The 12068-nt window shown below is 52.8% G+C and overlaps 1 protein-coding gene across 1 annotated transcript in view; it reads left to right on the top strand.

Moving 5' to 3' along the window:
- The window catches only part of Zc3h3 (zinc finger CCCH-type containing 3), an 86999-nt gene that overhangs the window by 56645 nt on the left and 18286 nt on the right, over nt 1-12068 (top strand). Inside the window, exons 5-9 of the mRNA XM_021216602.2 lie at nt 338-522; nt 6105-6147; nt 6223-6381; nt 6512-6581; nt 8968-9099. Coding sequence (XP_021072261.1) covers nt 338-522; nt 6105-6147; nt 6223-6381; nt 6512-6581; nt 8968-9099 — 589 coding nt within the window. The remainder of the gene's footprint in view (nt 1-337; nt 523-6104; nt 6148-6222; nt 6382-6511; nt 6582-8967; nt 9100-12068) is intronic.

The raw sequence follows: 12068 nt of genomic DNA, 5'->3' as shown, positions 1-12068 counted from the left end.
CCTTCCCCTTTCCCTTTCCCTTTCCCGCCCACCCCCACCTCTTTTGTTTGTTTGAGACAGGGTTTCTCTGTATAGTCCTGGCTGTCCTGGAACTCACTCTGTAGACCAGGCCCACCTGCCTCTTGAGTGCTGCAATTTAAGGTGTTTACCACCACTGCCTGGCTTGAACAACAGTTTTTATCCTATACAGTGGGCCTGCTAGGGTTGTGAGACTGCCCTCATACAGTCTCAGCACAGAGCATTGGGTAAAGAGAAGGGCATAATGGGTTTAGCCCTGACCATGAGATCTAGAGCTTATTCTGGGCCATGTCTGATGAACAGTTTGTTGTCTTTGTAGGTCCCTAGTGCTAAACCGCCTTCGTCCAGCAATCACTGGGGGAGGGAAACCCCCACCTGGTTCCCCTCGATGGCGTAACAAAGGCTACCGCTGCATTGGAGGGGTTCTGTACAAGGTGTCTGCCAACAAGCTCTCCAAAACTTCCAGCAGGCCCAGTGATGGCAACAGGACCCTCCTCCGCACAGGTGAGTGAGCTGGGATGGTAAAGAGTATGGGGGCGGGATAGGCACCGAATGTTAGTGTTTCACTTTCTCTGGACCTTGGTTCTACCCTGAAGCTCTCAGCTGTGGTCATAGCCGTGTAAGAGGGGCAAGGTCTGGGTCCTGGAACTTCTAAGCTAAAGAATAGATAGACTCAGAGAACTGGATAGACATGGGGTATTAGGAGCTATCCCTTATGAAACTGAAGGGGCAGCCAGAGTGAGGGCAGTGTTGGGAGGCCCTGCAACCCTAGTGTCTCCTGGGAGTCTGAATGGCGCTGGCCTCTTGCTTGGCTGAGCAGCCCCAGATTTTTTGTGGGAAACGATGCAGGAGCGCCTGTGTTTTGCTTTTGGACAAAGGATGAACCAGGTATGGTAAACATGCCCGGGTGAGCGAACACCTGGGGCCCTGGCATCCTTAATCACATTGGTGATACCTCGCCAACTGTTTCTAGAGGCGGGCGCCACCACTGCTGCAAGCCCCCTGCAGCCTGGGGACAGGCTGAGGAGAAGGACATGCTTTGGATGTGCTTATTGTACCAATTAACTAGAAAAGTATTTTGGTTTCAGTCCAATTTTACCCTCTTCCTTGCCCATCAAAAAATATGGCAAGATTGTGGATTGCTCTGGAATTGCTGAGGCTCAGCTGTGCCCAGCAGCTTACTCACTCACCAGAGGAACTGAAAGGAGAAGGGCTCAACCTGGGAGACGGCAGTGCCCAGGGCAGTAGACACATCCCATTGGGACAGCCAGTGACTCAGTGTCCCCGCCGGGCTGTACTTGAGAGCTGCTCTTCAGGAAGGGCGCTGTTCCCAGGTGCTGTTCTCTGGGGAAGATGCACAGGGAACCTGGCTCCTGTGATGTAGTCCTCTGGGGGGTGGGAGAGTCTGAGAGACTGACTTGAGAACTGTGGTAGTAGTCTGGGCTCCTGCCTGGACTCTTACATGTCTCTGGGTCTCCACCTCCCCACCAGTACCCACTGTGGTCTCCCTGTGCCTGTGACTTTGCTCTGTCTCATACTCCAGGCTTCCTAAGCACCAAGGCATGGGTTAGGACTGACCCGTGAACTGGGAAATAAGCCCTCTCATCTCCCTGGAGTGACCACCATCACCATCTAGTCATGTGGTCCTGTCCTCAGATGCTGGCACTAGCCATCTGTGCTGCGTCTTGATTTACACTGTGTCAGGCTGGATGGGCCTAGGGCCTGGAGCTATACCAGCCACCGGAGCTTCTTGTATCCCTCATACCTGGGGAAGTTGGAAATGAGAGATGTAAATTCTGGCAGGGCAGGCGGCAGGGCTAGGTTCGGCCTCTCATAGTCAAGCATCCCTCACTGGGAGATGGTGGATTCTAAACTACGAAGGGGGCTGGGCTGCTTCCCTCTCACTTCTCACTGTCTGCTCCTGTGACCTAGGGCCAAGTGCTGAGTTCTGTAGACTCTGCCTTTCTGTCTCCCACACGCAGTGTTGTCCATATCACTGTGCTGTGAACAGTTCCTCTGGGCCTGTCCTTTTTACCCCTTTCTTTGCTTTAGACCGAATGATGAAAGAATCTGTGTTCTCACAAGCCCTTGGAGCCTTATCCCCAGTACCCTAGCAGCCACCCAGAGCCTAGCTCCAGTCAACCAGTTACCTAAGGAAACGTGTTGAGAGCAGGCTGGGAGTCCCAGCGGGCCTCTCTACCGCTCTCTCTGTTCCTGTCTCTGCTCTAGCCAAGGCCTTAACCTGCTACCGACAGGACTGTCACTGTCCCTGACTTACCAACTAAGCCTGGGCAGCCACTCTGGGACCTTTCTGGGGCTTGGCTTTTCCCTACTTGGTTTGGGATGAGAGAGACAGCTCGGCAAAACCACACCCTTCCTTCTGAGCCAGGGGAGATGATCCGTGGGCTGGATAGCACCTGATTCCCAGACAAGCCCCCCTCAACATGATCCCCACCCCACAGTGAAAAAGGTATATTGCTCCCAACTGTGCACTACCGCTGACTGGCCCACTTACAGTAGTCATAATTAAAGAAATAAATTTCCTTCCCTAGTGTCAGCAAACCTTTGACTTCAACAAGAAAGTACAACCCTTCACAGGAGGGATGGGGCACTGACTCCTCTCCTGCCCCCTCAGGCCCTCAAGGACAGAGTCAGCATCAGCCATGGCTTTCTTGGCTTTCTGAAGTTCAGCCCACCTTCTCGGGTTTACCTGCTATTCAGATAGCTCAGTTCCTGCACCCTTGCCCTGCAGTTAGGCCTGGGACCTGTGTCCTTGGTTAGCTGGACTTGCTGAGGGCACAAAGAGCCTGACAGTCCTTTCAGTGAGGGACAGAAGTCTCGTCTCAGGCTAGTCCTGGCTTCTTGAGGAACTTCAGGGCCCTCAGGCCAAAGAGAGGCAGGTGTGATATGTATTTTTTGCTGCTGACTAGCTGCCTACATGTTCGTGGGCAAGGGATGTATCTGTAATTTTTTCTTTTGTTTGTTTTCTGAGACAGGGTCCTTTTATTATGTAGATCTGGAGGCCTTGGAACTCGGGGCCTCAGACTCACAGAGATCCACCTGCCTGCCTCTGCCTCCTGAGTCCTGAGATGAAAAGCATGTGCCACAACCCCTAGCCCCCTGTAGCTACTTTTTGTGGCCTACCTTCCCCTTCCTGAGTACCAGGAGGTTACATAGAGGGGCATGTGGGGAAGCCATGCCAGCTGCACTGCAGGGGTGCAGAACTGCCAGCTCATGGAGACCCTGCTCACGTGCTATTCCCATTGACAGTTCCTCTGCCATGTTGGTGTCTTTCCAGGACTGAAGCTCAAGGTACTTTTGTTGAATGTGCCCTGCCTGGACCCGGCAGGCCTCCGCCAAGTAGACCTGGGCTTTAGGAGGCCCCTGCTCTAACCTCCTGGGAGCAGCTAGTCAGCTCTGCAATGGAGCTCAGGCAGTGCCTGCGCTCGGTCCCTTGTTTGCCGGATGGGCTCTGCCAGAGTGATAGCCACGTGCTGAGGAGGCTCTGACCTCTCAGAAAGATGAGCTCCCTTTGAGGACCAGGGAACAGACAGGGCACTAAGCAAGGGTAGAGCTGGAGGGAGCCAGTATTTATTTTGGGAAGCTCCAGGAAGTGAAAGTGCTCCAGAGTGCACAGCGGAGGCAGCACCCTGTGCTCCCAGGTCAGGGCTATGCTTTTTGCACCTCTGGTTGCTTCTTTTCAAGCCAGCTACTTTATGTGCATTTTTAACACTGCAAAGCATTTGGAAAGGTGCCTCCTATCCTTGTCAAAACTCCCACCGTGAACCCCACGCTGATGTGTTTTTAAAAGCAGAAATTGGAAAGACGAGAAAGCTGCTCCCTACCAAGTCCTGACAGGTGGCACGTGATGCCCGCGTGTCCCTGTCTGGGAGCAGATGGTGCCAGTGCCACCAGCAGCCTGGGTGACAGCCCGGGAACCAGTGCTCATTGACAGACTATCACATTGCACGTCACTGGTTACAAAGACTGGCAGGTGTGAGTGTGTGTCTGTGCCACCTGGACAGTACTCCACTGCCACCCTAAGGACAGGTGTCCTTCACTGGAAATAGAGGCCACCTTAAATTCTTTGCCTCGACATGCCCTGAAAGCCTTATCATCCTTCCTTTCCTCGTGTTGCTTCCTCCTGTGCCCTCAGCTCCTGTGCCCTCAGCTCCTGTGCCCTCAGCTCCTGTACCTACTTTGAGGTTCTCAGCCAGGCCCCAACTTCCTGAGCTGGCAGTTACTCACCAGGGCCTCTGCTTCCCACTGGGACCCCACGGATGCCCTTTGCAAAATCAAGGGCACCGCGATTAAGTATAGGACATCCTCTGGCCAAAGAGTCCCACAAAATCCCAGGCGGGTAATAGGCAGCCTCACAGCTCATTCAGCAGATACTTCAGGTAGTCCCTAGCAGCAGGCAGATTTCCCTCACAGGCCTGGGCTTGTCTTAGGCCCAAAGTTCCTAAGGTATTAAGGTTCAGCAGATGACCCACCCCTGCCTAGGGAGATTGCTAAGAGTGTATGGAGCTCTCAGGGCCAAGTAGCTTACAGGGTTTCCAAGGGAGAGGGTCTGAGTTTAAACCAGTGAGGCATGTCGGGCTGAGTGGATCTGGGGTAGACTGAGGAATGCTCTGGAACAGATCACAAGTGTTCTCATGGAGGAGCAGGGCCTGGTTATGTGGGTCCAGGCGCTTTAGAACATCCCCTTTTAAAACCTAGATGGCTTTGTCATCACCTCAGGTCCTCAGAATTTCTGAATGATGTCACTTGTGCCTCTTAGTGCTGTATTCATTTCAGCAGCTGCTCTGTAGGAAATTGGATCTGGTCTGGGAAGGGTCATGTGCGTATTTGAGGAACCAGGGAAGCCATCCTGAGCAGGTCCTCCCCTGCCTGCCCTGGGATCCTGGAGTTGGCCTGTGTCTTTAAAAGGCAGGCAAAACAGAGTGGTGAGCATCCACCCCATGGATACCTTGAAGTTCTCAGAGATCACCATTCCGACCCTGTTGTCTTATTCATGCCACATGGCCACCTCAGACCCAGACACCCTTGTCTGCAGCCACTGTGCTGCATTCTTCTTCCTCCTCCTTCTCTCCTTCCCCTCATCCCCTCCTCTCCTTCCCTCATCCCCTCCTCTCCTTCTCTCCTTCTCTCCTCGTTCTCCCCCTTCCTCCACTTCCTCCCTTCATCTCGCTTCTCCTTCTGTCTCCTTCCCCTTCTCCTCCCCTCTCCCTCTTCTCTATCCTTCCCCTCTCCCTCCTCCCTCTCTTCCTCCCCATCCTTCCCCTCTTCCTCCCACTCCTTCCACCCATCTTCCTTTATCATTTCCTGTTTCTTCCCCTCTTCTCTTCCTTTTCCTCTCTTCTCCTTCCTTTCCTCCTCCCTTCCCCTCTCCTCTTCTTCATTCTCCCTCCTCTTCCCTCTTCTTTCCTCCTCCCCCTCTTTCCCTTCTTTCTCTCCCCCTCCCCTGCCCCTCCCCTCCTCCCTTCTCCTTTTTCTTTTTAAACAGTTCTTTAAGTCTAAAACCAATTTTTCTCCTGTGTATATTGGCCCATCTTTTCTTCCCTGGTTTAAGCTGCCCTTTCTGTCTCTTTCCCAGGCTTGACAAAGTGAGGTGCCATCACCTTTTGTCATTTGCACAATGGCCTCCTTGGTAGCCAGACAAGGACAGAGCCTAGAATCATGTCCATGGGTCAGTCATTACCTCGGCCATGAGCCACCTGGACCCTGAGGGAGCAGGAAGCTGGGAGCCAGTAGGGAATCAGTAAGCAACAAGTTGCTCTCCGGGAGCCCAGCTGGTTGAAGTCATCAGGGGCTGGCAGGCTGTTCGAGTCTTTGTCCCTGGCACCCAAGGCTGCCCACCTTTGATATAACCCATACACAGGGCCCTGCAGTTCCCACTGTTGATGCTTTGATGCCTATGGGAGGGCCTGGAGGAAGCGTCCCTGTCTAAGCTAAGTGCTGGGGGCTCAGGGGGTCTCTGCCAAGACGGGCCGGCGGGAAGAAGAAGGCATGAGCCAGCTAGGGAAGGGTAGGGAAGGGTTACAGTTGGGCTCTGGCCTGATGTGGCCTGTTCCTTTTCCTTGTAGGACGCCTGGACCCTGCTAGCACCTGCAGTCGTTCCTTGGCCAGGTATGTCCCTTGAAGCTGGGAAGGTAAGGGCTTCCCTGCTCACTTAGGGGCTCACAACCCTCTCCCTGTATATAGCCGGGCCATCCAGCGGAGCCTGGCTATCATCCGGCAGGCGAAGCAGAAGAAAGAGAAGAAGAGAGAGTACTGCATGTATTACAACCGCTTTGGCAGGTGTAACCGTGGCGACTGCTGCCCCTACATCCATGACCCTGAGAAGGTGGCCGTGTGCACCAGGTGCCTTGTCCAGCTTTCCTGATAACGTGTGTTTGTGTGTGTGTGTGTGTGTGTGTGTGTGTGTGTGTGTGTGTGTGTGTGACAGAACCTGCTACCAGCCCTTCCCAAACCTTCCTACCCTGTGCTGCAGATTTGTCCGAGGCACATGCAAGAAGACAGATGGGTCCTGCCCTTTCTCTCATCATGTGTCCAAGGAAAAGGTGAGTGTCGTGTGGTCAGCAGGCCCTCATCCAGACGTTCCAGCCGCGGGCAGATTGCACTTGGTAGTCCTCCTTGGCCCTGAGTTAGTGGCTCCACCTCATGTGCTCCTCCAGTTCCCCCTCACTCCCATGTTCCGGCTGTGTTGTACTGCCTCTTCCTCCAGCTGGAAGCAGCACCAGGCCTGGAGTTCCAACATACCACAGTCAACATATCATTGCCCCAGGTCCTGCATTGATGCCAAGCCACTTCCCACCTAGACTACAGGCCCAGGGGAGGGAAGCCTAATAGATGCTCCTAAAATATGGGGCCAGGGTCTCAACTCTCTCCTGCCATGGATGGCATACTGGTCAGAAAAGCCATGGCAGCATAGCCATGACTGCCATGTGCAGGTGTACCCCAGATGGAAGGCCTGAGAGTACTACAGTCAGGACCCGGTGCTAGCCACAGACCACGTAACCTTACTTATACCCACTGGCCTCTGGAAAGACAGCCATGAGTGTGAGAAAGGGCCTGGGGCCAGGGCTGCTGTGGAGAGGAGGCGGGTGGGTGAGGTCTGCTGCTGCTCCGACAGCTTTTCCTCTTGAGAAGCTTGGAGAGAATCAGCATTTTTCTCCCTAATCGAGCTTCGAAACTCTGTCGTGAGCAATTTGGAAATTCACGTCGAGTTTCAGGTTCATTAAGCGCCAGCTCCAAAGCCCGTGCGCACTCCAAGCTGTCTAATGTGTGGGCCGCACCAGCGCCCTGAATTAATGTTATTGTTATTTGTGTGGACGTGGCGGGGTGCAAACAAGGTTAATTGAAATGAGAACGCAGTTTCCTCTTGGTAACGGCCCCGCTCTGACAGCCAGGAGGAGCTCTGTTTGGTGCAAGAGTTGGCTTTATTATCCCTTTTTATTAGAGCTAATTTGGGCTCTATATCAAAAACCACATTAAGGGAATTGTCTATAGCTTCTCCAGCACCAGCCCAAACGGGGCCCCAGCCCCTCTCCCCTCTGTGGCTGCAGTTAAAAGACAATTAAAAATAAACTCTTGCTCAGTAAATCACCCTTTGTTTCTTCGATTTCCCCCTCCTCTCTCTCTCTACTCCAGGGCTGCTGCCCCAGCCCCTTCCTCCTTGGCCTCAGATAGGTTCCTGCCTTCCCCTCTCCCACCTTGCCCCAGAAAAGTGACTTTTCAAAGTCCATGGGTTCCTTGGGACAGGGACATACTCCTCAGACCCACTGCTAGTCCAAGAGTGGAACGTCTGTCAGAGGCTCCAATGTGCACTGTGCGGTCTAAGTGACTGCCTGCGGCTGAGGAGGACATGCTGGACCAGGACAGTGACAATGCCTATTCTCCAAACAGTCCAGGAAGGGTTGGTGGCTGTCCCACAGGAAGGGTTGGTGGCTGTCCCACAGGAAGGGTTGGTGGCTGTCCCACAGGAAGGGAGGGAGCAAAGTTGCCTGGAAAATTCAGAGGTAGCCTCATCCTGGGTGGTCTCAATCCGGGTCTTGTGTTACATGTTTTTCCCATCTTGGGGTTAGGTTGCCCTTCTTCCTCCCCCAGGCCACATGCAACTGTAGCCAACAGTCCCCAGGGCTGCTGGAGCTCTCTGCTGAGAAAGGAACAGGGTAGGCCTAGCTCCTGGGCAGAGTTGCTTGCCCAGGCCTGTTTACCCACAGCTGCTAGGATGCATCCAGACTGCCTGCTCCAGGACACAACCTACTGATACATTAGACCTTTGTGCTACCATGTGGCCAGTACTTAGCCTGATGGACTGGATGTCCAGCTCCAAGTATGTCCCACATACATAGTAGGCTCATGTCCCAGAGCTCCCATGGGTTGGTGACTGGGAGCCCCGTGTCCTGTGCTCACATGTGGAGAATAGCATACCTAGGAACAAGCCTCTGCTACAGACTATCTTCATTTGGGTAAAGTTAAAGCAGATGAGGGAAGTGGGGGTCCGCTATGGGAAGGTGGGTCCCTGGCCTCCAACTACTGCTGGCTGGCACATGTGTTCACTTCTTGTAGAGTTTTTTGGGTTTTGTCACTCCCATCCCCCCCACCCCACCCCACCCCACCCCACACATACTCTGGAGTCTTACTATGCATCCCTGGCTAGCCTGGAGCCTGCTCTGTAGACCAGGCTGGTCTGGAGCTCAGAGATTCACCTGTCTCTGCCTCACAAGTGTTGTGATTAAAGGTGTGCCATTGCACCCAGCTCTGTGCTCATTTCTCCCTCGGGAGGGCCAGGGTGATGGTCTCTGGCAGAATCTGGGTGGCTGTTGTCCAGGTGTGGGACCCTCTCAGGGGCCTGCAAGTTTGTGATAGTTTTACTTGTAAAGTGAGTATGGTACAAAAGTCTAGACCTTTGGGTCCTCACTTCTCCCTCCCTCCCTATTGCAGATGCCTGTGTGCTCCTACTTTCTAAAGGGGATCTGCAGCAACAGCAACTGCCCCTACAGCCACGTGTACGTGTCCCGCAAGGCTGAAGTCTGCAGTGACTTCCTCAAAGGCTATTGCCCACTGGGTGCAAAGGTGAGGACTACAGCTGGGCATGGGACAGATTGTTAAACAGCACCTTCTACATTGGCTTCTGTGGTCTTGCTCAGCTTTGAGATGGTCTGTAATTCCATCCATCTCACAAATGACTGAGGAATACAGCAACTTGCCCAGAGTCCCACAGGGCCACAGCATTCCAGGTCCTCTTACAGAGGCAACAAGGGGTTTATAGTAGAGCCCACTCAAAATATGAGAGAGATGTAATAGCTGACACAGCAAAACCCAAGGAGACTGCTGAGAGTTAAGGCCAGTAGTCACTGAAACCGATGTCAAAGGTTGGAGGCTCTATAGGACTGAAGTGGCTGCCTGATGCTGGGTGGGTAGGTGTGTGTGTGTGTGTGTGTGTGTGTGTGTGTGTGTGTGTGTGTGTCTCACATCTCTCACTTCCATCTCACTTTTAATAGAGGGTAGCTATCCTCTATCAAAGAGGCTAGAGCTGGATTCCATTGCCCATTGGAGATACCCAATATGGAGTTAAGGGTTAGTAAATGGTCAGGATGGCTGCCACCATATCCCTGGCATGCTGCCTTCTCCTAGATGTCCAAGACTACTTTCTTGGCTGCTCAGGCAGCTCAGTCCTCCCTTCCTGCTCTTACAGGAAACTCTGTAGCTGAGCCAGCATGATCTTATCAATTGCACATCTACAGAAGAGCCCCGGGAGCTTACCGCTCCTCTCCAGGCATTTCATACCTGAGCCCCTCACACTGGGGCTCTGGGCCTGAGGTGGGCCTCAACATGGCTGAACACTCTTGGAGAGTGTCCTTTGTTCCCTAGGATCCTAAAGTAAAGCCATGACATATTACTTGGGGGCCTATGGAAAATACCTTTGCTGTCTTTCTTGTCCCCAACCTCACTTGGCCAATGAAGTGAAATCAAGGCTAACAGCCAGTGTAGGGTATGCAAGTGCAAGGCCAGCCCCTATCTCACAATTCCTGTGGCATGGGATAGCCCTCCGTTAGGAGCTTCACATCACAGGGGGCACCAGAAACACAGAATATGTGCCCCATCATACCTGGGCATAGCCCTCTTAAGTAGCTTGAGCTCTTTGATGCTCTCTGTCTTTTATCCTGCCCCCCAACGAAGTGGCTCGACACTCCCTTCCAGGGAGGATATAAGAAATTACTTCCTTGAGCCCACTGATGCTTCTGTATTGCTACTGATAGCATAAGCATGGCAGGAGCTGTCAGGTCACCTTGAAGGGCACTGATCCCTGGCAAGGAAGTCCTTCCGGGGAGGTGTGGACAGGCAGGTCCTGGCAGGGTTACTTTTAGGTGCTGGCCCAGGTGAGGGGCAAGACCCCATGGAGGTTGCAGCTGATTATTGTAAAATATTCCAATTTAAATGAAGATATCAGAGCGATATTTAAGTCCTGCTTCTATTAGTGGAAGTGCTTACTGCGTCCCTTTCGGCGTGTCAGCGCTGCGTCCCTGCCGCATGATGGATAGCAGCTTGTAATTATATATGGGGGAAAGCGCTGAGCAGGCCAGATCCAGCGGGAGGGGAGGCAGCAGTCTGGGCCTGTGAGGGTTAATTTTATTCTCTAAATAATATAAAAAGTGCTGAGTCGTCACCTTGTGCCTGAAGTAGAAGTCCTCAAATGGGCCCTGGAGAGTTTATAATATTCCACTGAATCAAGTGAAACTGTTAACCTTGCTTCATAAAGCCAGGGCTTGTTAAAGAGGCACGTTCCCTTTCCTTTTGAATAATTTAGGCTGGGAGTAAGTCTCTGCTCCTTCCCTTTCTGGGGGCCACAGGGCTGTTCCAGGTCTCACCACTCAGAGGGTAACCTCTGCCAGCTGGCAGCCAACCCTCTTGGACTTGTGGACAGACTGGTAACTGCAGGTTGCTGACTTTTGTAGCGTGCCGCTCACTGTCATGGTCAGGGTTGCACTGTAGTAGAAAGTGGCTAGGGTGGCACTGTGTTACTTCTTCCTGCCCCTGGTTGTGACCTAGGGCACACTTTGATCTCTTGATGGATATGACGCCAGCTTTGCCTTACCATGTAGCTCCTTGGATCATGAGTATTCTGTGTGCACATGCCCCGGGGCAAAGAACTGGTGAATCTGGTTTTTTTGTATAATGTATACATGTGCATTTGGGGTGTGTGTGTGCCTTTGAACACCATCCTTGCATTTGTATGTGCATGTGTGTCGAGAGAATGTGTGTGCATGTGTCCTAGCTTCCTCCATCTCTCTGCTGAACCCGCTACACAGCTTCCCACTCTCCAGTCAGTGCCTCCTGTTCTGTCGTCCCCTACATGTGCTCAGGCCTATCCAGGACCCTGGACAGAGAGTTAGGTTCCGACTCTATGCACTAATCCACCCGCTAACCCTCATGGCTACTGAGCACTGAGTCCTCCCATGGCATCTTTGGTTCCCTGGCCCATGGCCATGTGCTGTCTCTGCTTGGGAAGGGTACCCTTCAGTCCTGCTCCGAGTCTTAATGCTGTGTGCAGCCCTCCCATTTCCCCATAATTTGTACGTTGAGTCTGTTGAAGGGCTTATCTTCATCCCTGATCATAGTGAGCGGCTATGTTTGGTACTGCTGACTCCACTAGCTGTGCCGAGGTGGCTGTGGGTAAGGGACCAGACCTAGTGCAGCTTTACTGCCACATGCAGTCACCACCCTGCATAGGCCATGACCACGAGGGTTTGTTTCCTCTTGTAGAGATGAGGGCTCTGCCCCCTACATGCTGCCGTGCCTGTGAAAGAACCATATGGTAGCTAACCATCTCTCTTGAAGGCTGCCAGGCACTCTCAGGACACACTGTTTTTGATTTGCTTATCACACAAGGTCTCGACTCATTGTGCCTTTATATAGTGTGCATATTTTTCACATGGCATTCCAACCTGTCTTCCTGTCCCTCAGAACATAGAAGCCTTAGTGGAAATCACAGCTTCATTGACATGTGACTCACACAGTGTACCCTCTTGTTTCAGTGTCAT

This window comes from Mus pahari, chromosome 17, assembly GCF_900095145.1.
Source record: "Mus pahari chromosome 17, PAHARI_EIJ_v1.1, whole genome shotgun sequence".
Lineage (NCBI taxonomy): Eukaryota > Metazoa > Chordata > Mammalia > Rodentia > Muridae > Mus > Mus pahari.
Note: the sequence above shows the minus strand (reverse complement) of the source record. Positions and strands in the feature narration are given on the sequence as shown.